Genomic DNA, 21,719 nt, shown 5'->3' with positions numbered 1-21,719 from the left:
AACAAAGATATCTCAATTTAAAACAATTTCTATAAAAAAAAACTATAGCTTATTTATTTTTTAAATCAAATATACGAATAAACATTTATAAAGTTGAATCGGATAAATTTTAAATTTTATACGGTCGCTTAAGTAATCATTTATTGTATTTGAATAGTTTCACTATCACTCTTACAACGATGTTGTCCCGTCACAAACATCAAAACTTATAATTTGTATACAAAATTATATAAACGTTAAGTTTCAGTGGCGGTTCTAAAAATTTTAATGATTCCTAAAATATTCATCATTTTATAAACATATTTTCTTTTCTTATTTTTCACATAACCATTTCATATACGTATACATTTTAATATTTTTATCATTTTAAATATATTTTTAAATTTTTAGTTTTAAATAAAAGATAAACTAATTGATATCAATATTAACAAAATAATAAACTAAATGATATTAATTTAATAAAAAATTATATTTTATCATTTAGTTCAATTTAGCAAACATTTAAAGTTTAAAAAACTAAAATATTTTTTTTTACAATTTCAAAAGCCATAAATACTATTAGACCACAAAATTTCAAATAGGATGATTATATGTCTAGTTGTGTGTGGTTGTATGATTCAAAGGCCCATATCTTGTGTTCGTGTTGACAAGAATATGACTTGGGAACTGCCTCCTGATGGTGTTTACAAGCTGAATACGGATGGTGCTCGGGGTTCACTTCCTGTGGCAGGATTATAAGAGATTCAGCCGGTTCATGGTTGGTGGGGTTCTCGACGCGGAACTCTGGGTCTTTACGAGGGGCTGCGTCTAGCTTGGGATAAAGGTTTGCGGAGGATTTTAGTGGAATCGGACAGCAAAGATACGATAACTTTGCTTATCAAGAGAGAAGCTTCAAGGGGTGTTTCGTCGTTAATCCCGCGCGTCCATGAATTTCTGCAACGCGATTGGTCTATTTCGCTTCGTCATGTCCCCAGGGAGTGCAACAGAGTAGTGGATACCTTGGCTCACCTGGCGTGGACTCTTCCACATGAGTATGTTGTATTCCACGGTCCTCCAGAGGAGTGCAACGCTGCCTTCCATGATGATACTTTAACTGCTGCCATGTAGTATTTTTGTCTTCTCTTTTTATTCAAAAAAAAAAAAAACTTCAAAAATCAAACAGCATAACTTATTCAGTAATGTCAATGATAAAATAAATATTATTTTTTTATAAATTTTGGATTGGCGTATTATTTTTACAGAATGTCCACCTAGGTATCAACCTAGGGCAGGGCCGGATATGGGTCCCCTAGAAATTTTAAATTTCTATATATGTTTAGATTTTTTTTTGTGTTTTTATTGAAAATATGTTTTTACCTTCCCCAAATTTCATTTAAAATTTTATAAGTTATTCATCTTTAATATAAAATTTTGCATCTATCTTGTGTACACAATGTTAATGATTAAGAAAGATTATAAACAAATATTACTTCATATTCACATTAGACGGTTAAAAAATGCATATCTAAAAAATGTTAAACTAAATCTTATCATTTTTTTCTTTGTATTACATGTTATTTATAAATTTCTTTTTTATTTTTATAAAAAAATTACTGAACACCATAAAAAAAAAGGAAGAATCGAGATGGATTGATATCGACAATTCTAAAAATTTTACATTTTCATATAATTTACATATCTCTAATGATGAGAAATATAATTTCATCATTTAACATAAAATTTTACTCAATATTTATTACAAAAAAATTATAAAATAATTTTAAAATTTCTAACCATCCTACCACTTACCCTTGCCGGCTTTGAAATCGAATTGTTTTTTTTTTTCTATCATTTTTAAATAAGAAAAAAGATAAAGGTAGGAAAGAAGGATGGCAATAGGTAGGGCAAACATCTTATGAAATTGACAATGGAGTACATTACACTTTTCTTTTTCCTATTTCTTTTATTCATCAACGTCAAATGAACCCTAATCTTCATGAGTCATGGGGTTTGGTGTTCGGTTCGGGCCCATGCCACTTTATGTCTTCTTCTTTTCTCTTCAATCACATCTCTGGTTTGCTTTAAATGAGCAAAATAACTACGGGTAAAATACATTACAGATCATTCATTATTAATAAATTTTTAATGAGTCGTTTACTTTTAAAAAACTTATAAACTAGTCATTTAACTAATCGATTATTACATGCAATCCATTGAGATGTTAAATATTAGACGGCTTTCTGATGTGTACAACTCTATTGAGATATGGAATTATTTAATTTCTCCAAAATGAACCAATTTTCAAATTTACCTTTTGATTTTTTGTTTGTTTCCTTATCAAATCAATTGAAAGAAATGAAAATATAAACGAAGGCCACATGTAACATATTTATTAGAGAGAGAAAATTAATGAATAATCTGAAAATAATTATAGAACAAAACGTTAAATATTTATCTTAAGAAATAAAAGTTAGGTACTTAAAGTGAAATATGATATAATTATAGCACTTACTTTATAATAAAGTCTTATAAATACAATAAGTAGTTGGGTTTGGCGTCTCGAGAATAGTAAGTGGGAATCCCTTTCTCTTCCTAATTTACTAAAACCAAATTATAATAAAAAAAGAAAAACCAAAAAATCATTTATTAGACAAATAATTTCAAACAATATTAATTGAAAAAATATCAAACTGCACACTTAGGACTATCCCATCTTACAACACTCGTGTAAAGATCTCACATTATATAGGACATGAATCTCCTCCAACGTGAAAACATTTTTCGGAGAATATAAATTAATATTAGATTTAACACCTTGCGATATATAAAAGCGATGCCAATGAAAAACTAAATTGTTGCACCAATTATCGTATTCTACAAAAAAAACTATCACGGGTAGTTTTACAAACCTCGCGTTATACAGAAGACGAGATATATTTTTCCAACTCGTATTGCAAGTGTTTATATGCGTGCTTGAGGGGTATTTTCGAGTAGTTAATTTAAAAAATTTCGTAATTCATAAGATTAGAGGCGTATTATTGAAATTTATCTTTCAGTTGAGATCTATATCAACACATAAAAGATATTGTAAGCGAGTTAAAAATCACATTGAAAAAGGTTCCAAAGCTTGTTTTGTGCATGAAGAAAAAAACTAAAATGATTTTATAGGCATATTCGAGGGGTTTTTTTCAGATAGCTAATACGAAAATTTTCGTAATTTATAAGATTATGAACATTGTATTGTAACTTATCTTTCAATTCGAGATAATATCTACACATATGAGACATTGTAAGTATGGTCAAAATGTAACACCCTAATCCAGTTAGACACGAATATTCATGGATTATAATGTTATACAGGACTACTGAAATGGTGACCAAAATTTTCTTTTAAAATTGCTTGTAAATATCTAAAATTTAGACATTCATAATGTATTATAAAAACATGATAATAAATTGGGTTTACAAATAATGAGGAGCTCCCAAAATACATCGGTAAAATAATACAGAATACTGAGTTTCAAAAGGGTTACGACTGATTACATAACAAGGTCCATAACAGTATATGTCCTCTAAAGATGACTTAAGTCATCTCCGAAAATTTACTCTGCTGCACTGGAATATCTGATAAAGATAGCTCCCCACAATCTGCCCTTAAGAACCTGTGCACAGAAACACATTTCGAACGTTAAGCTTACGAGCTTGGTGTCTCACTAAAATTTGTACTATACTATATGTCTTCACTAAATGAAATGGAAAGTGGCACAGGTCTGAGTATACAACTACTAAATTGTTAATATGTTGATGGCATCATGGTGCGGCTGAGGAATTCTGTATCTCAGAGTTCACGTACCCCTCTAGTACTGTCGAAGCACCATCGGGTACTCTTGGGTGAGATCTGAAATTCTGCATCAGAACTGACACCCACCGACTTACTCTGTCGAGTCTTAGGGCATCTGCACCCAGTCGGTTGTTGTAGTGTTGTGGCACTAACTTGGATCCACTGACTATCATATTTTTTCTAAAAGGAAACTAGGGTGTCCTGATTATTTTTCGAGCGTCAACCAAGGCTAATTTTATGTAACCCTAGCTATTTATGTTTCTATTGTTCTTATATTAAATATTTTTCTCGCTTGAAGTCTTATTTGATGATATATTAAAGTTTTGGGGTACATCGAGTCTAATTCCCTTTAAAACTAGCATTTTGTCTAAAACAAAATGAAAGTATCAATATTATCCCAAGATTATCGATACTCCTGCAAAAGTTCCGATACTTTATATAAGTACTGATACTTTTAAACATTCTGTTCTGGCTAGTTACGAAATTTTCTGGGAGTTTCAAAACTATGACTCAAAGTATCTATACTCTTGAAAGAGTATCGATACTCTTTCCCAGAAACTCACGAGTTTGCCTAATAAGAAGAACAAGTTTCAATATTTTCCCTCTAGTATCGAAACTCAACATGCAGATAGTATAAAATAAGTGCAAAAACTCTTATTCTAATATCCCAAAGACCTTAGTGAGGTTTTCAAACATTATTAATGTTTTATGAAGATACTAATGAGCATAAATAGGGCCTTAAACATGTTTGTAACTCTAAAACATGAAATATACCATGGAAATGCTTCAAGCTTAACTGTAACATTTCATCTGAATGACTTACATAAGGTATAGTTGAGTCAAGAAAGAGTTACCTTTGATGTTATACTGTTGGAAACGTCAAAGACTCAGCCTAAAGTAGATTTTTCTTTCCCCTTAGCTTTAGAGCCTTCTCCAACCTCTTGCACTAAACAAAACCAATGCAAGGGTTATTACTGTTGCTAGGGATTGGGGAGGGTTTTAAAACACTTCCTAAGACTAGAAATATATGAAAAATGGGTTGAAACCATCTAGTTTCTTAAACCCTTCTAAAACCCATTCTTGAAAACTATGGTGACATGGGTGGTTTGAGAGATTAAACCAAAGCTTGAAATGCATGTGTTATGATTTTACCTTTAGAACACAGGTTAGGGACTGAAAAATGATAAAGTTCACACCTTTACCTTGCAAGGGAGGAGAAAAATGAGAAGAATAAGATATGAAGAAGACAAGGAAGTGAAGAAAAAGATGAAGCTTTTATCAGACGGTGATATCCCCCAATTTTAATAATTTTTAGTTTTAATTTGAACAAGGGTAAAATTGCTTCCTTGGTCCCTCTAATTTTGACTACAGATTCAAAACACCATTTTATTCACTATTGGGCTTACTTGAAGCCCAAATCCTCTTCAAATTGGATCAAGACTTCCTACAAGCTAAGGAATTAAACCAAGTTCCATCTCAGGTTAGCCCAATACTTCTAACCTGGGATTCAGGGCATTACAAAAAATCACTTTCAAAATGCCAAACCATGGTTTTGTGCATGAAGAAGAAACTAGCATGACTTGATAGACATGTTTGGGGAGTAATTTCGGGAAGTTAATATGGTTTTTTTGTAATTTATAAGATTAGAGGCTTAGTATTAATACTTATGTTTCAATTGAAGCTAGTATCGACACATACAAGACATTCTAAACAGTGTAAAAACCGCGTTAAAAATGGTTCAAAACAAAAAAAATGAAAAAAGTAGTACAACGAAAAAACACATCTTAATCGATCGAAAAAAACCCTAAGTTACGAAGGGAGGTATGTCATTTGTCATATCAGCGTCACGAGCGATGCGAAGAGGATGCCTTTTTAGAAACGATAAGTTTATTGAGAATGTCAAGTTACTCATGTTGAAGAAGGTTCATACAAAAGGCGAGTTTGATTTTTTTATAAAAACATAATTTGGAACTACGCCCACGACTGCAACAACCATAAACAACCTCTAATAACATTTTTGTTCGAATTAGTAACCATTATTAATGCCACCAGAAGAGGATGTATTTTTAGAAACGAGAAATTTCTCGACAATGCCATATCATTCATATTGAATAAGGTTTTCCCATGACCTTGCAAGAGACATTCTTCATACGATGTCCTTATAAAAGACATCCACTTTTGGTGGCATAACTTATAGCACTGATATTGACATAAGGTTCTCTAAGTTTCATGTCATGTTGTGCCACCAAAAGAGGAGTCCCTTATAAGTAGAGACCTCGTGTTGAAAATTGAGATGACAATGGTTCAATTTACCAGAAGACAATGCTTATATAGGCATAAACCACAAAGTTTGCAAACACGACTTCCATTGAGATTCTTGACTTGGCAGGGACCTCACGTTTTACATAACGTGAGATCTGTAGAGATTCTTAACATGGAAAAACCCTCAGCTTACGTATTTGATTAGACATATCAAGAGGCCTCAATTTCTGTAAGGTACAAGATTCGAAAAAAATTATATATAAATACAAACGATAACCATGTGAATGGATAACTTCTTAAAAAATATTTCATGGTAAGATTTTTTGTAGCGGTGTTCCATCCAAAACTTATTTCTACACTTCTTTCAATGTCAAGATCAATAAAAATGAGTTATATGATTTGATTTCAACGACGCTTAAAAAATCTATGACATGACAAATTAACTAAATATATTTTTTAAAGTTTGATTAACTAAATATGGAGCTGGAGTTTGATTAACTCAAAAAAATATTACAATAAATTTTTAAAACATTACATAATTTTTCGGATTAAAAAAAGTAACTAATGATACCTATGTTCACTTGTACCACACCATGATGGACAACGAGCCTGACACTTATTCCTACGAATCAATCTTTTTCATCATTATCACCATCACCATCACCATCATTATCACCACCATTGTCATCACCTTCATCATCGTCATCATCGCAATCTGCATGTGCAGTACCACCACTAGCATTGGGACCGAGAACGGTGTAGAATATGCTATGTGGCAGTGTTTGCTTAACATTATCGGATGCAAAGTCTATTTCCAATAGTGGAAATTTGAAATACCAATGGTGGAACAGATGTAGACGACAATATCGAATAATGTGCTTGAATTGGGACAAGAAGATAATATGAAGGGTCAATTGATGTATAGGGACAAAATGTGACAGTGAAAAAACCTTCCTCCGTAGACAACATATGCTAAAATGTTGACTGAGTCAAGTGAGTAAATGCAGGTAGTGGCACTGGTGTCTGATGCTCTACAGTTGACTGTGCAGACGACAGTGTTATTCCCGATGACGAGCTTGAAGTGTGTTTCTTCTTATCTGTCTTGATTCCCTCCACCTCTAGCACCACGTTACATCGATATACGCTTAAATATTGACTGAGTCGAGTAGATGAGTATAGGTGAAGACACCGGTGTCTGATGCTCTACTTTTGATTGTGTCGGCACTGGTGTCATTCCCGATGACGAGCATGGAATATGTTTTTTCTTGTCTAGCTTGATTCCCTCCACCTCTAGCACCATGTTGCATTGGCAGACATTGCATCAGCGAGTGATTTGGGGGGCATATAAATTTCTTTTGTTCGTTCCTCTTTGGTCAGTATATGCAGCTTCCTATATTGTTTGCACCACATCATTTAATCATATGAAACGTTATAATCGAACATGGGTTGACAAACAGGTTGCCTATCAAATCTTATCATCCATTACAACACTCATCTCGAATGATAAATCTTCTGATTAACATTCGTCTTACCCTATCACATTACATTATGTAATTCATCGAAGTTTGGTGGTGGTTGCAGAATCGTTTGGACACAGTTAAATTGTCGTAGCATGTGATCAATAAAATATCACTCGACTATCTCATAAAGTATCAATGAGACCGTCAACATTTAAAGGTTCGAACTAAGACATGTTTTAGCTGGAATACACGATTTAATAGCATCATCATTGTACACGATATTCACAAGAACTATAATTTTTTTAAAAACTAATTTAGATAATCTTGAATTAAAAATGATTATTTAATTAAAAATAAAATCAATTACAATTATTACTTCGTCTATCATCTTATCTATCAACGATCTAAAATCACATATATTTTTTGGTATATGAGTGTGAATTAGTGTACAGTTTAAATATTATTCATTTAACGAAATATAATTATTTTTGTAAAACTTTAAAAACGTATAATAATCTAAATATATATACCTAGTTTATTTTAAATTACCTCCGAATTAGTTGAAATTGAAATGGGGTCGATTCTTTATAAACCGGGCATAAAAACAAAATTCGGAACCAAGCCCATGATTGCAACAACATTAGACACCCTCTAATAACTTGTTTGTCCGGATTGATGACTTTACAAAGATCCCGGAATAGAAATGGCAACACTATCGATCTTCAACTCTTATTTTTAGAGTCCTGCAAAATGCATAGATGATACAACTGCATTGGATACACTTTGTTTCGGGATTTATCCAGCATCAAGATCCCCTTAATAACTCGTAAAATATGAGTATGAGCAAATCACCGCAAAATAAAAAATCATAAACTAAAAAATTATCGTAAAAATTTATAATAACATAAAATAAAAGTTCAAAATTATAAATAAAAAATAAAAATAATTAATCATAAATTTCAAAAATTATCTCCTTAATTACTGGAGCAACATTGGGGTAGCTGCATAAAATTGTCGTCAAAAAATTTAATCTTGGTCTTCCCTTCATCCAAATAGCTATCGTTCGGAGGAATTCTGAGTAGTTCTTCACACAAGTCGTATCAGTAGTCCCGATAATAGTTGTTCTGTCAACATGCAACCCAAGATGGAATGCAATATCTTAAAGGTTAATAGTCGCATCCCCATAAGGAAAATAAAACGTGTGTGTCCCATGTCTCCACCTTTCTAGAAATGCATTTATCAGTAATGTTGCAACTTGGTACCACTAATTATACTGCTAACGTAAACAAAATTGAGTTCGTGCAAATACGGAATAAAATCATCCTGAGGTGATGTGAAACGGTTGATATAACAAGTCAACGAACATTCATACCCATTTAAATAAAAATTTTAAAAATTAATTAATTGAATAAAAAATTACTTCTGAATTTTTGTGTCAATAATCGAACACATACCTTTAATCAAGTCTCAGTAATCCCACCATAAAACAAAATAATCATATTTTTAAAGTAATAAATAAATTTCTTAAGAGGAATAAACAAATAGAATTGGGTGTGAGTATTTTGGGTAGAGCCAATTTAGGAGTCATCGCACCCGTTACTAAGTGAGATTAATAGGACATCGTATGATGCAAGGTGCGAGGTCGGTTGAAAAGACACGTTCTAATCTCGCGCTCTATAGGATGCGAGATTTCGGAATCTAATTTCAAATTTTAAACGCGATAAATTGGTACAACGATTCAATTTCTCGTGAACCTCATATTTTATAAGACGTGATATCGTTTAACCTAGTCATACTTTGAATTCTCTTAAAAGTGTTTTCACGTTGGAGGAGGCTTGCACCCTATAGAACGCGAAATCTTTACATGCTATTGTAGGACACGAGGTAATCTTACATGTAAGGATGGTAACGGGTCGGGTTTTTGGTCAACCCACCCGACCTAAAAATATGTATTCTCTACTCGAACCCAACCAAAAAAATATGTATATCCTCTACGTGACTCCGATACTATCTGAATTTTTAGAGTATAAATCCAATTCGGCCCGATATAAAATAATGATTTAATAAAAAAATAATTTTTCAAGGAAATTACATTATATCATCGGTTCGGGTCGAAGTTTTTTCACCCTCTACTCGACCTGACCTGACTCGACCTTGCCCCCTTAAAAATCTGACTTGACCCGACTCAATAAGACACGAATTCTAAACTTTTTTTTATATAAAAATCCGATTCTATTAAATCGAATTGGGTCGGATTCGGATTAAATTGACATATTACATGTGTAATTTAAGGAGTATTTTTTAATTAATAATGTTTGAGAGCTATTTGTCTAATAAATGATTTTTTTCTTTGGTGTGTTTAAAAACGCCAAATTATTGGGAGTATATTCGCTATTTTCAGTGCCCATTCTCCAATACAACAAAAATGCTTTCGGGTTCTGGGTTATACACCCCTACTCTATCTACACATTCTTAACAGTTAACATTACTACTAGCGTTAACTACATAGATGATCACTTATGTTTGTATTTTGTTTACTTTTGATCACTGATTTAAAAAATATAAGATATTGTCACTTTCATTTTTATTTAATTAAGATATGATCAATTTCATTTTTATTTAAGTAAGATTTGATCACCCGAGTTAACTGTTGTTAACAACAATTAAATATTTTTGATATAATTATACATTTGGTCCCTGGTATTTATATATTCTCTCAATTTAGTCATAATTTTAATAAATTAAAATAAATTATATATTTTTAGATGAAAATAAAAATAAAATGTTTTTAATTAAGTTCATAATAAAATATATTTAATAATTTAATATAAATATTTTTAATTTAATATATATAAAATTATATTATATATAATCCAGGTCACGGGTACCTAGTTCATAATTTTTTTTATTTTTTCTTTAAATTATTGTTTTTAACAAAATTATATATAAAAATTTAAAATTTAAAAGTCTATAATACATATAATCTACACATAAATTTTAAAAATTCAAACTACATAATTGAAATAAAATTTATTAAAAATTAAAATAAATAAATATAATTAAATTTTAAATGTTTTGAAGTTAAAATAAATATTTTAAAAAACAATTTAGAACATTATTGTGAAATAATTTAATAAATTAAGAATTTAGAACATTATGGTGTCAAAATTTAAAAAATTAGGATTTTAGAATGTTATAGTGAAATAATTTGAGAATTATGGATAAAAAATTTAATATATATATATATATATATATAAATTAAATCGGGTATCGGGTCAACGATTACCCGGTTAACCAATATTTTGTGACCCAGGCCCAACCTAAAAACTTAAAAAAATAGCAGGTCAGGTACCCGACCCGAAAAATAGGGTATTTTTATTATAAATACCCAATATTTTTTAAATTGACAGTGGGTTAACAGGTCGGGTCAATCGGATCGAGTATTTTTGAACACCCCTATGTGAATGACATGTGTCATCATTCGATTGAAGAATTAAATTTATTTTAATTTATTAAAAGTATGATTAAATTGAGAGAATATGTAAATAATAGGGACTAAACATGTGATTATATCAAAATATTTAACTGTTGTTAACGACAATTAACTCGGGGTGATCATATCTTAATTAAATAAAAACGAGTGATCATATCTTATGTTTTTTGAAATCAGTGACCAAAAGTGGACAAAACATAAACATAAGTGACAATCTATATAGTTAACCCTTACTATTATTATCATTATCAGTATTAGGGTAAACTACAATTTAATACCAACTTTACTTTTGTTCCATTTTAGTACTTAATCTTTATTTTTTTCAAAATCATAACTAACATTTAGTTTAAATTTTATGCATCAAATTAATAGACTATTAATTTATTAATAATATATACATATTTTACGTAGACAATTGTTTCGAACTTAAAAACTTTTAAAAAATAGCATTCTTATTTATTATTAAAACCACCTATTAAATTCATTTGTAGAATATTTTTAAAAAGTTAGGTTTAAATACCTCATTTTAATTTTGAAAATTTAAGCCGAAAACCAACAAAGGGGATGACAAGGCAAGCACGTGACCTGTCAAGAAAATTGTCTGCAAATAAAATATATTTTCTGCCCATAGATGTTATATGGTTCGCTTTCTTACCACAGTTGAGAGTTATATGGTGCAACCCGCTAAAATAGACGCTATCGATTTTATTATTGTTTAAATAATAAAATTAATAAAAAAATTATTTATAAAATTATTATTTTTACCTAATATATAATTTTTTTAAATATTTTCGATCAATTTTTAGAGCATAATAATATTTTCGATCATTTTAACACATATAATGTTTCTAGTCATTTTTTTACCAATTTTATTATTTAAACAATAATAAAATTGGTAACATTTTTTTAACCGTATATTAAGATATATTTTTTTCAAAATTTGAGTTGAGTTTAAATTTTATTAATATAAAATATTTAAAAATTGATATATTCAATTGTGAAATTATTTTATTTTGATCTTAAATAAATAATTTAATTATTTTATTTAATCTTAATTTTCTAATCTTCAATTTCTTTTTTACTTTAAATTTAAAAAATGTTTAATTTTTATATTTTATTCAATGTAATTATTGATTATAATTTTTTGAAATTATTTCTTATTGTTAATTCTATGATTCTTTTATATTTTTCATGCTGTCATTGAAATATATTTTTTAAAAATAATATTATACATATATTTTATAGTTTTAAATAATATTTAATTTATTAAAAAAATTAATCTAACTTATAAAAAATATAAAAATTATATATGTATATCTTATATTTATTTAAATTGCAATGAATTCTTACTCTAATATCATAAATAATTATAATTAAATTCAAATTAAAAATATAAAACTCAACTTAATATTTTCTAGATCGACTGTCAAATACTACTGAAAACCAAGATTCATACACCTTTTTTGCAGTTCAAATAAACTTTTTCATTTTTACTGTTCCGAAAAGAAAAGAGAAAGGAAAATAAGAAACTTGAAAAGACAGTGTTTTCTACTACGGTGTCTGCTGCATCTGTTTATGTGTCAACTTTGGCCTTTTTTGTTTTGGTCTCTGTTTGTTTGGTTCTTTCTTTCTTTGATTTTACTTTTTGTTTTAAGTTTTAATGAGAAATTAAAAAGGTGAAAGCAATAGAAAAAGGGTTTGCTGAAAGATAATGGTGGTGGAATCATTTGTAAAGAGCAAGGGAGAACTAGAAACCAAGAGCAAAACCACATGGAATTTGTGGGGATCATTCAAAATATTCAGTAATCAAATACCAGTATTCTCAGATCTCTAGGATCTGAGAAATTCAGGAAAACGATGGTTGCTTGTTTCTCGAGAAAATTCTCTCTTTTTCACTAGCTCTTTGTCTTACCTCATTTGGTGCTAATTCTACTACTTACCCTTTGATTCGTATTCTCCCGGACTTAACTCATTCCCCAGAGAAAAGTGCTAGCAATCTGGGTGTTAATCAAGAACCAGTTTTGGGAAACTTTCATTTGAAGTGAAAAGGTTGGAAAAAAGAAAGTTGCTTTGAAGGGTAATGGTGGGTTCAGCTTCTGTGGTTCTGATTACGAAAGTGACATAACAGCTTGTGCTTGGATAAAGCAAAGATAGACACTTCAGCTTCATGTGAATGAATGAATGATGGCTGGTCGTGGTTTTGTTGATCAAAAGAAGTAAGTTTGAATGAGCTGAGTGACTCTGGTTTTTAGCAGTGTGGAAATGAAGAATTTGATGTTGTTTAAACTGAGCTCACTGTTTTTGGCAATGATGGAGATTTCTTCTGCTACTCTTTCTCCAGCTGGTATAAACTATGAAGGTTAGTTTTTTGTCTCAAAATTTTTCCTTTCTGCATCCAATTCACTACCAAAAGTTATAAGCTTATAAACTTTGAAACTTCGGGCTTGTTTTTGTTGTTTATCCAGCAGAGTTTTGAATTCGTTAATCACTGTATGTTCTTCTCGTAGTATTTATTGTTTCCACTTTCCAACTTCATAGATTCTATTTGTTTTTTTCAAGATAAATGCTCTGTCTGTCTGAACAGTTACCATCATAATTACGTAGTGACACACATATTTGCCCTTTTTTTTCCAAGTCTTTTCTTCAAGAATGGAATGTTAATTCATTTATTTTCCTTGTGCATGTATGATGAAATTTTGAGCAGTGGTTGCTTTAATGACCATTAAATCATATCTAAACGACCCATATAATGTTCTGGAGAATTGGGATTCAAATTCTGTTGATCCATGTAGTTGGAGGATGGTTACTTGCTCTCCAGATGGCTATGTTTCTGCTTTGTAACTTCTCTTCTTCCTCTCCATATCTGGCCTATTTATAATAGACATTGGTATAGGAAAATAAACCCAGTATTTGTGTAAACTCTTTGCTTTTCTACCTTGACCAGGGGACTTCCTAGTCAAAACTTGTCTGGGACTTTATCCCCATTGATTGGGAATCTTAGTGAGCTGCAATCAGTGTAAGTTAATTGCCTTTGTTGACTAAGTTGCATATAAATTTATCCTTACATTTTTTATAAGTGATTACTTGTTTGTTCCTTTTTCATGCATAGGTTGCTTCAGAATAATGATATTTCAGGTCCGATTCCGCCTACCATTGGGAAGTTAGAGAAGCTGCAGACTCTTGATTTCTCCAACAATACTTTCAGCGGCGAAATACCGACTTCCTTTGGAGACTTGAAAAACCTCAACTATTTGTAAGTGTCCATTTTTTTCTGCTTTTGCATCATCTTCATCTGCTTACATGTACCTTTCCTTGTTCTTGCTGGACGTATCAGATGGTTAAAATATAGTCTTACCGGACCCTGCCCGGATTCTTTGTCAAAATTGGAGGTCTTACTCTTGTGTATGTATCTGGACTCGTTTCATTTTGATGTCTTGCAATTTTAATGCCTTAGATTTACCTTGTTACTATTCTGTCTGTATGTTATTCACTCGCCCATCGCCTATGAAAAAACGTTTTTATAGGGACCTGTCTTATAATAATCTGAGTGGTTCCCTACCAAAAATATCAGCAAGGACTTTCAAGTGAGCTATTTCTTTCCCTTATTCTGTTAAATGGTTAATGTATGTAACAGTGGTTTATTAATCATAGTTTCCTTCCTTTTCCTTTCAGAGTTATAGGTAACCCTTTAATTTGTGGGCCTAAAACGGGCAACAACTGTTCTGCCGTCTTTCCGGAGCCTCTTCTTCTCCCACCAGATGGTCCAAAAGGTGACTATCACTGTGCTATAGATGCAGTTTCTTGTCAATCACATGAGATGTCTCTTCTGCATTACAGTTTAATTCATGTCTGAATATCTGGATCCTTGATTTCTTAGCTCAATCAGACTCTGGATCAAAAGGCCATCTTGTAGCTGTTGCTTTTGGTGCTAGCTTTGGTGCTCTTTTTTCATCGTACTGTTTATCGGGTTTCTTGTTTGGTGGCGATATAGACACAACCAGCAGATTTTCTTTGATGTACATGGTCAGCTTCTTAAAATTCCCTGATCTTGTTGTACTATCCGTGATTCAGTATAATTGTATAAATCTTTATGAATCTATAATATTTCAAAACTCATTATGAGCAAGGGCGCTCCTAATTCACATGTAGTACTGCTGCCTGGAAACTGTCATTGCTGCTACGCTATCGATACGGCATCTGTTTTTAGGAGCTCTAGATGATGCTATGGTTTTCGATAGACGACGTTAAAGGGAACATAATTTGTTTCCTTTCTTTTCTTTCCCTAGTACCCTCTAATTACTGGCACATACATGTTGCATGGCAGAACAATACGACCCGGAAGTATGCTTGGGACATTTGAAAAGTTATACTTTTAAGGAACTGAGGGTGGCGACCGACCATTTCAACTCGAAGAATGTTCTTGGCAGAGGTGGATTTGGAATAGTGTACAAGGTTGCTTGAATGATGGGACTGTGGTGGCTGTTAAAGGCTGAAGGACTATAACATAGCTGGTGGTGAAATCCAATTTCAGACCAAGTAGAGACGATAAGTTTAGCTGTCCATCGTAATCTTCTCAGGCTTTCCGGATTCTGCACGACCGAGAACGAAAGGCTTCTGGTCTACCCCTATGCCGAATGGCAGTGTAATGTCTAGATTAAAAGGTTAGTTTACTGAAGTTCAATGGTCTTTAATTCCTATATAACAACATGATCATCCTAGTTGTCTTTAATTACTATTTGAAGCGATAAATCTTATTCGAATTTCGCATCTACACCTTATGGATAACTTTTCAAGTTCGCGGTTTGTTTAGATCATATTCATGGTAGGCCAGCTTTAGACTGGGCAAGGCGGAAGAGGATAGCCTTAGGTACGGCTAGGGGGCTTGTATATTTGCATGAACAGTGTGACCCAAAAATCATTCATCGCGATGTCAAAGCTGCCAACATTTTGTTGGATGAAGACTTCGAGGCGGTTGTTGGAGATTTGGATTGGCAAAGCTTTTAGATCACCAAGATTCTCATGTTACTACAACGGTTCGTGGTACTGTTGGTCACATCGCTCCCGAATATTATCAACAGGTCAGTCATCTGAGAAGACAGACGTATTTGGGTTTGGGATCCTGCTCCTTGAGCTAATCACAGGTAAGAAGGCCCTGGATTTCGGACGAGAGTTGAACGAGAAGCACGTAATGCTTGATTGGGTACTCTCTCTTTCTCTCCATTTTAACGTACACTTTAAGTAACCATCACAAAAGTCTCATATTTGGTTAACTTTTCTTGCAGGTAAGAAGCTACATCATGAAGGTAAACTAAGCCTGCTGGTGGATAAGGATCTAAAAGGCAACTTTGACAGAATTGAGTTAGAAGAAACGATTCAAATTGCTCTTCTATGCACTCAATTCAACCCTCTGCACCGTCCGAGGATGTCTGAAGTATTAAGGATGCTAGAAGGTGACCGTCTGGTCGACAAATGGGAGGCCTCGCAAACGATCGAGACACCTAGGTCCCGATCGTGCGATAACCCTCCTCTACAAAGATACTCCGATTTCCTGGATGAATCTTCGTTCGTGGTGGAAGCCATGGAGCTTTCCGGTCCGAGGTAATGAATGTCGGGTTTGAACTTCGGTGACTTCTCAATTGAAGCGCTATGAATTGGAAAAAAGGAACGATTGAGTTGAAATGTTTGATAGTTAACTGCTTGTATTCATATGTAAAAAGAAAAAAACAAATGAAAGGCTATTGTTCTTTAATATGTTCTTTACACGGCTTGAGATTTTACATAATTTTTTATTAGTAAAATTATAATTTATGTAAAAGAAAACATTTAGTCTAAAGTATAAAAATTAATAATTAAACTATGATATGAATAATTTGAGATTACTTACTTATTTACTAGTTTTCTGAAATACAATTTAAATTATTTTTATTCTTTTTTTTTTGGTAAATTAAGAAATCAAACAATACGACTAAACGCCTCCTTCCTCCTGGAGCAGATCAAGGACTGCCTCCAGTGGTGTGACGAACGGTTTTATTCCTCCATCTCCATCTCTGGCCAGTCTTGCCATACAATCGGTTATCCTGTTTCCTTCTCGATAAATGTGTTCGAATTTGACCTCACAATCTCTCTTTAATAGGCTTTCTATGTGATGATGCAAAGTGGTAGTTCTATTTCTATCGTTATCTTGTTGGAATAGGTTCCTTACCTCCAAGCTATCAGTTTCAAGGATTACCTTCTGAGCGCCCATATTCCAAGCCCTATGTAAGCCTTCATATACTCCCCATAGCCCCGCTTCTAGAATCGAGCATCAACCAATGTGTTTTAAAAATCCGAGCATCCATCGTCCTTCCTCATTGCGTATCACTCCCCCGCAATTTGCGTTACCATCGTGTGTTTTCCTGGAGCCATCAGTATTGAGCTTTAACCAACCTTCGGGGGGTTTATTCCATCTGGTCATCACCCGTGTTGCTGCATCGGCTATCACCTTTGTGGAACTTGTCGACACATATTTTTCGTCTCTATGGCATTTACATTTGCATTTGTGTTATTATTTATAATATATGGTTTATGTGTATACATATCATATTATTTTTTTTTATAATTACACTTGATTTACAGGTTACAGGCCCAATTGGTGCCCACAAATCCACATGTGGTTCAACATGCCAAACCCAAGTCACGCGCCCAACGCGTAGGATTTCCAGAAACCCTAGCAAGCCTTCACTCCATCAGCGCCGCATGTGCATCCAGCTCTCCCTCACGTCTCTCCCACAAGCGCCACAGTCCCCACTTGGCACGCCGCTTGTCACGCAACGAACCCACTTTTCTCGGCCTCCAACTTACGTGAATGTGTAGGACACCAACTGCTCAACATAGCCCGGTTCTCTCGGCCACAAGCAACGATCGTGGATGTCAAACAAATAAGAGTAGTTGAGTTTGATTAGGACTCAAGCTAGACCAAAAAATAGGCATGCATTTTTGTATAAATAGGCATGTAATCAACAGTATTAGGGGGATTTTTTTTTTGATACGAAATTTCGAGCAAAGTTATACCAATATTCAAAGCAATCCAAGTAGTTTTATTGAAAACTTCGAAGGCTACAGAGGTAAAAACCTTACTTTTTTTTTGTTTGATACGCTTGCATGTGGGAGTTGTTCGTGTTTTGTTTCCGTTTTGTGCTCGTTCCAAACCTCAAATACGCTAATAAAGCCGATGAACAGGGGTATAGGTCGGGATTTTCGAACCCAGATCTGGCCCCGAGGCTTACTTTTTAAAGAAACGATTTTGGTTTTTTTGAAACGAGGAGGTGAAGGGCTTTCGAAAAAATAAAATTTTAGGGTTTACCGCCGATGAACGACAGCCGACACCGTTTAACGGCGGCCGGCGAGGCGGCGCGGGGTGGCCCTTGGTCGATTTCTGGATTTCAGCGGTGGCCGTGTTCTTCAAATGAAGAACACGGTTGAATAAACGAGAGAAACTTCAGAGAGGGGAGGGGAGCTTTTGATTGTGAGGAGAGAAATGAAACAGAAAAAATATGTTTGAGTCATATATTAACCCGTTCCAGCTTATGCCCGACCCGATGAACCTCGAACCCGCGTGTTTTTTCAAGAAGCGAGAGATTTGCGTTTTGGTTCTCCAGTTTCAAAAACATTTAATTTGGTCCTCTGAATCGATTATTGAACACGAAATCCTTGTAAATTGACCCTCGAGTTTATTTCGTTTTCAATTTAGTCCCTACTATTATTATATACTATATTTTCATTATTATATTTTATTCCTTTATTTATATATATATATATATTATTGTATATTTTTATTTTATTTTATTATACATATATATACATATAATCATCGTTATTTTTATTATTTTAAGTATCATTGATAGCGTATATAAACACATATTTTTTTTCCTTTTATTATTATCTGTATATTTATTTCTATTCATTTGTTTTATTTAATATATTTGTTTATTTATATAGTTTTCGTGTTTTTTAACATCATTATCATTTTCATTTTATTCTACTTTATATTTTTTAGTTTATTTTCATTATTCCTTTTTATTTTATACGTACATATTTGATTATAGTTATTTATTTATTTTAGTTTTTTTAGTTTTTATTTATTTATTACTATTATATATATCTTTTTATTTTTCCCATTATTTATATCTTTATCATTATCACCGTTATTCTTATTTATCATTTGTTTACTTATCTTCTATTTTATTTTTATTGTATTTCCTCTAATATTTTATATATTTATATATGTATATATATTATGTATACTTTATGTAATTTTTATTATTATTTTTCTAATGTCTTATTTATATGCCATATTTTTTTTCCTTCTCTATTTTACCTTACGTTTTTATGCTTGTCCTTATTTTTGTTTCATTCATGTTCTCTACCTTTATGTTAATTATGTTTATTATTTATTTTTGTCTATTTTGTTCTTTATTGCACTATCTTTATTTTTGATTTATTTTCACCACCATTTGTTAACGCTTCTCAGACTTTTTAAGGGTATACTTTTAAATCGAATCAGTGGTAAGCAATTTGGATCAATATTTTACCTTTTAATTTAACTTTCAATTTTCTTAATTAAAGACTGGAAATTACACAGTACCGAAAGGGCAGTTCAAGGGTGCTAGCCCTTCCTTGACTGTAACCGACTCCCGAATCCGACACATCTCTGGTAAGACGCAGATCAGGTAAGAAATAGGGTATCCGATCAACCCATTTATTTTTAAATAAATGATCGGTGGCGACTCCAATCCACATTTTTCAAGTCGAAGCCCAATTCCGGGGCCCAACCGGAAAGACGGTTGCGACAGCTTGGCGACTCCGCTGGGGACACAGGTATGTGAGTCAGGCTAAGGTAATTTCCAGTTGTCTTTCTAATGAAAAGGGTAAGTTTGAACGTTAAGGTAACATTTCGATCCTTATTACTTACTTTTGGTTATATTTTTTCGTGTAAATAGTTGGACTAACCGTTTTCTAATGATTTCAGTCTTCCAAACTTTTTCATCCAAAGGCTCTATACCCGAGCTCCGAACCCTTTAAGTGGGGGTGAAAGCGACGCATTCGTGTGAATTTATTCACCGCATATGCCTAGCAAGTAGCCTTCGGGATTCATATACCTTATGTCTTCGTGTGAATTTATTCTCCGCATAGACATAAGGGAATGTGTCCCCTCGAGTTTAACTTAGTCCACACAAGCCTGTGATGGGTTTAGGACTAAGGGTCTGGTAAGCCCAAGGGGGCACCAGCAAGGAGAACTCGGGTACCGTTTTTAGAACCTAAACCAGGAGACTTCGAAGAAATAGAGCCTACCCCAAAACCACATTCCAAAACTTAGGACAATTTTTTCCTAACCATTTGTTTTTTCTTATGTTTTTATTGCCATTTATTTCTTGTTATTTTATTTATTTCCATTTATTTTTATTTTACTAACCATTTGCCTTTGTGTTTGTTTTTAGCATTTGCATCATAACAAGAGGCCATTGATCCCTAAAAAGACGTTCATTATGCACAAAATAATCTGAATTAATGGATAAAGGTGTTGTAATACAAGAGATTAAAAACCCTGAGGTACGACTATGGTCCGAGAAGACTCAGAAGGAAAAGGGAGACAGTCTTCAAGACAGCTATGTGTCAGAGCTGGTTAGCTACGCCTCGATCAGCCTAAAGCATAATGACATACAAGAGCTCCGGGACATCTGGGACAGTTGGAAGAATGAGGTGAAACAGAAGATCAGCCAACGATACGGTGATGTTGCACTTCTGCTTCATGTTAAGATTGATGAGCCCTTAATTAGAGCCTTGGTTCAATTCTGGAACCCGGGATACAGTTGCTTCACCTTTAACCGGGAAGACATGGTGCCTACCATAGAAGAATACACTACACTGCTGCATTGTGAAAACATCAAACTCGAGCGTGCCTACCTTAAGCACATTAAAAGTCAACTTTTCAAAAATGCACTAGCTAAGGTTGCCAGAGTTGATGAAAAATGGGTAACTGACCGAGCTCGATGTAAGGGTAGTGGAAGGAATCGCTTGGCTTCATATCAAACAACTAATGAAACACCACCCTGACGAGTGGAAGACAATAGACCTGTTTGCATTAGGTCTGTATGGTCTAATTTTATTCCCAAAGACCTTGGGATACATCGATGCCACCGTAGTGGAGCTATTCGAACAACTCTCGAGAAGAGTCAATCCAGCACCAGCCATCTTGGCTGAGACCTTTCGATCTCTCAATCATTGCCGAAGAACTGGCGGAGGAAGATTCACCGGGTGCATTCAGCTCCTTCAAGTCTGGATTCACAGCCACTTCTGGAAGACTGACGGGGTTGCCTACCGCCGTTTCAGCACCACCTATTCACCTCTAGGTGAATTTATTACCTTAAAATGGCATGAAGGCGCCTCGAAAGAAAAATGGATGAAGGTCTTTACGCATCTTCAAGACCGAGATATTGTTTGGAGAGCCCCTTGGTTATTCCTCAGTGATGTTCTTTTTCGATGTGGTGACTCCGACACTGTGACCTTACTTGGACTTTGGGGAGCAGTCGGGTATGCTCCGCTATTAGCACTTAGACAATATGGAGCACGTCAGCTTGTCCCAGCAACATGCGGGTTAGCTAGGTCAGAGTTTGAGTATCACGGCGACAGCTATAAGAATGATCAA

The 21,719-nt window shown here is 33.3% G+C and overlaps 1 protein-coding gene and 1 pseudogene across 1 annotated transcript; both read left to right on the top strand.

Moving 5' to 3' along the window:
* The first annotated feature begins 654 nt into the window (after positions 1 to 654).
* LOC120125286 lies at positions 655 to 1,107 on the top strand. The gene is made up of 2 exons (XM_039143757.1): positions 655 to 679; positions 740 to 1,107. The coding sequence occupies exons 1-2, from the start codon at positions 655 to 657 to the stop codon at positions 1,105 to 1,107; spliced, it is 393 nt and encodes a 130-aa protein (XP_038999688.1).
* A 12,165-nt stretch (positions 1,108 to 13,272) lies between these two features.
* On the top strand, positions 13,273 to 16,633 carry LOC120125285 (annotated as a pseudogene).
* The last annotated feature ends 5,086 nt before the right edge of the window (positions 16,634 to 21,719 follow it).

The sequence above is a fragment of the Hibiscus syriacus genome, unplaced genomic scaffold (assembly GCF_006381635.1).
Source record: "Hibiscus syriacus cultivar Baekdansim isolate YM2019G1 unplaced genomic scaffold, ASM638163v2 tig00110430_pilon, whole genome shotgun sequence".
In the NCBI taxonomy this organism is placed as follows: Eukaryota; Viridiplantae; Streptophyta; class Magnoliopsida; order Malvales; family Malvaceae; genus Hibiscus; species Hibiscus syriacus.
Note: the sequence above shows the minus strand (reverse complement) of the source record. Positions and strands in the feature narration are given on the sequence as shown.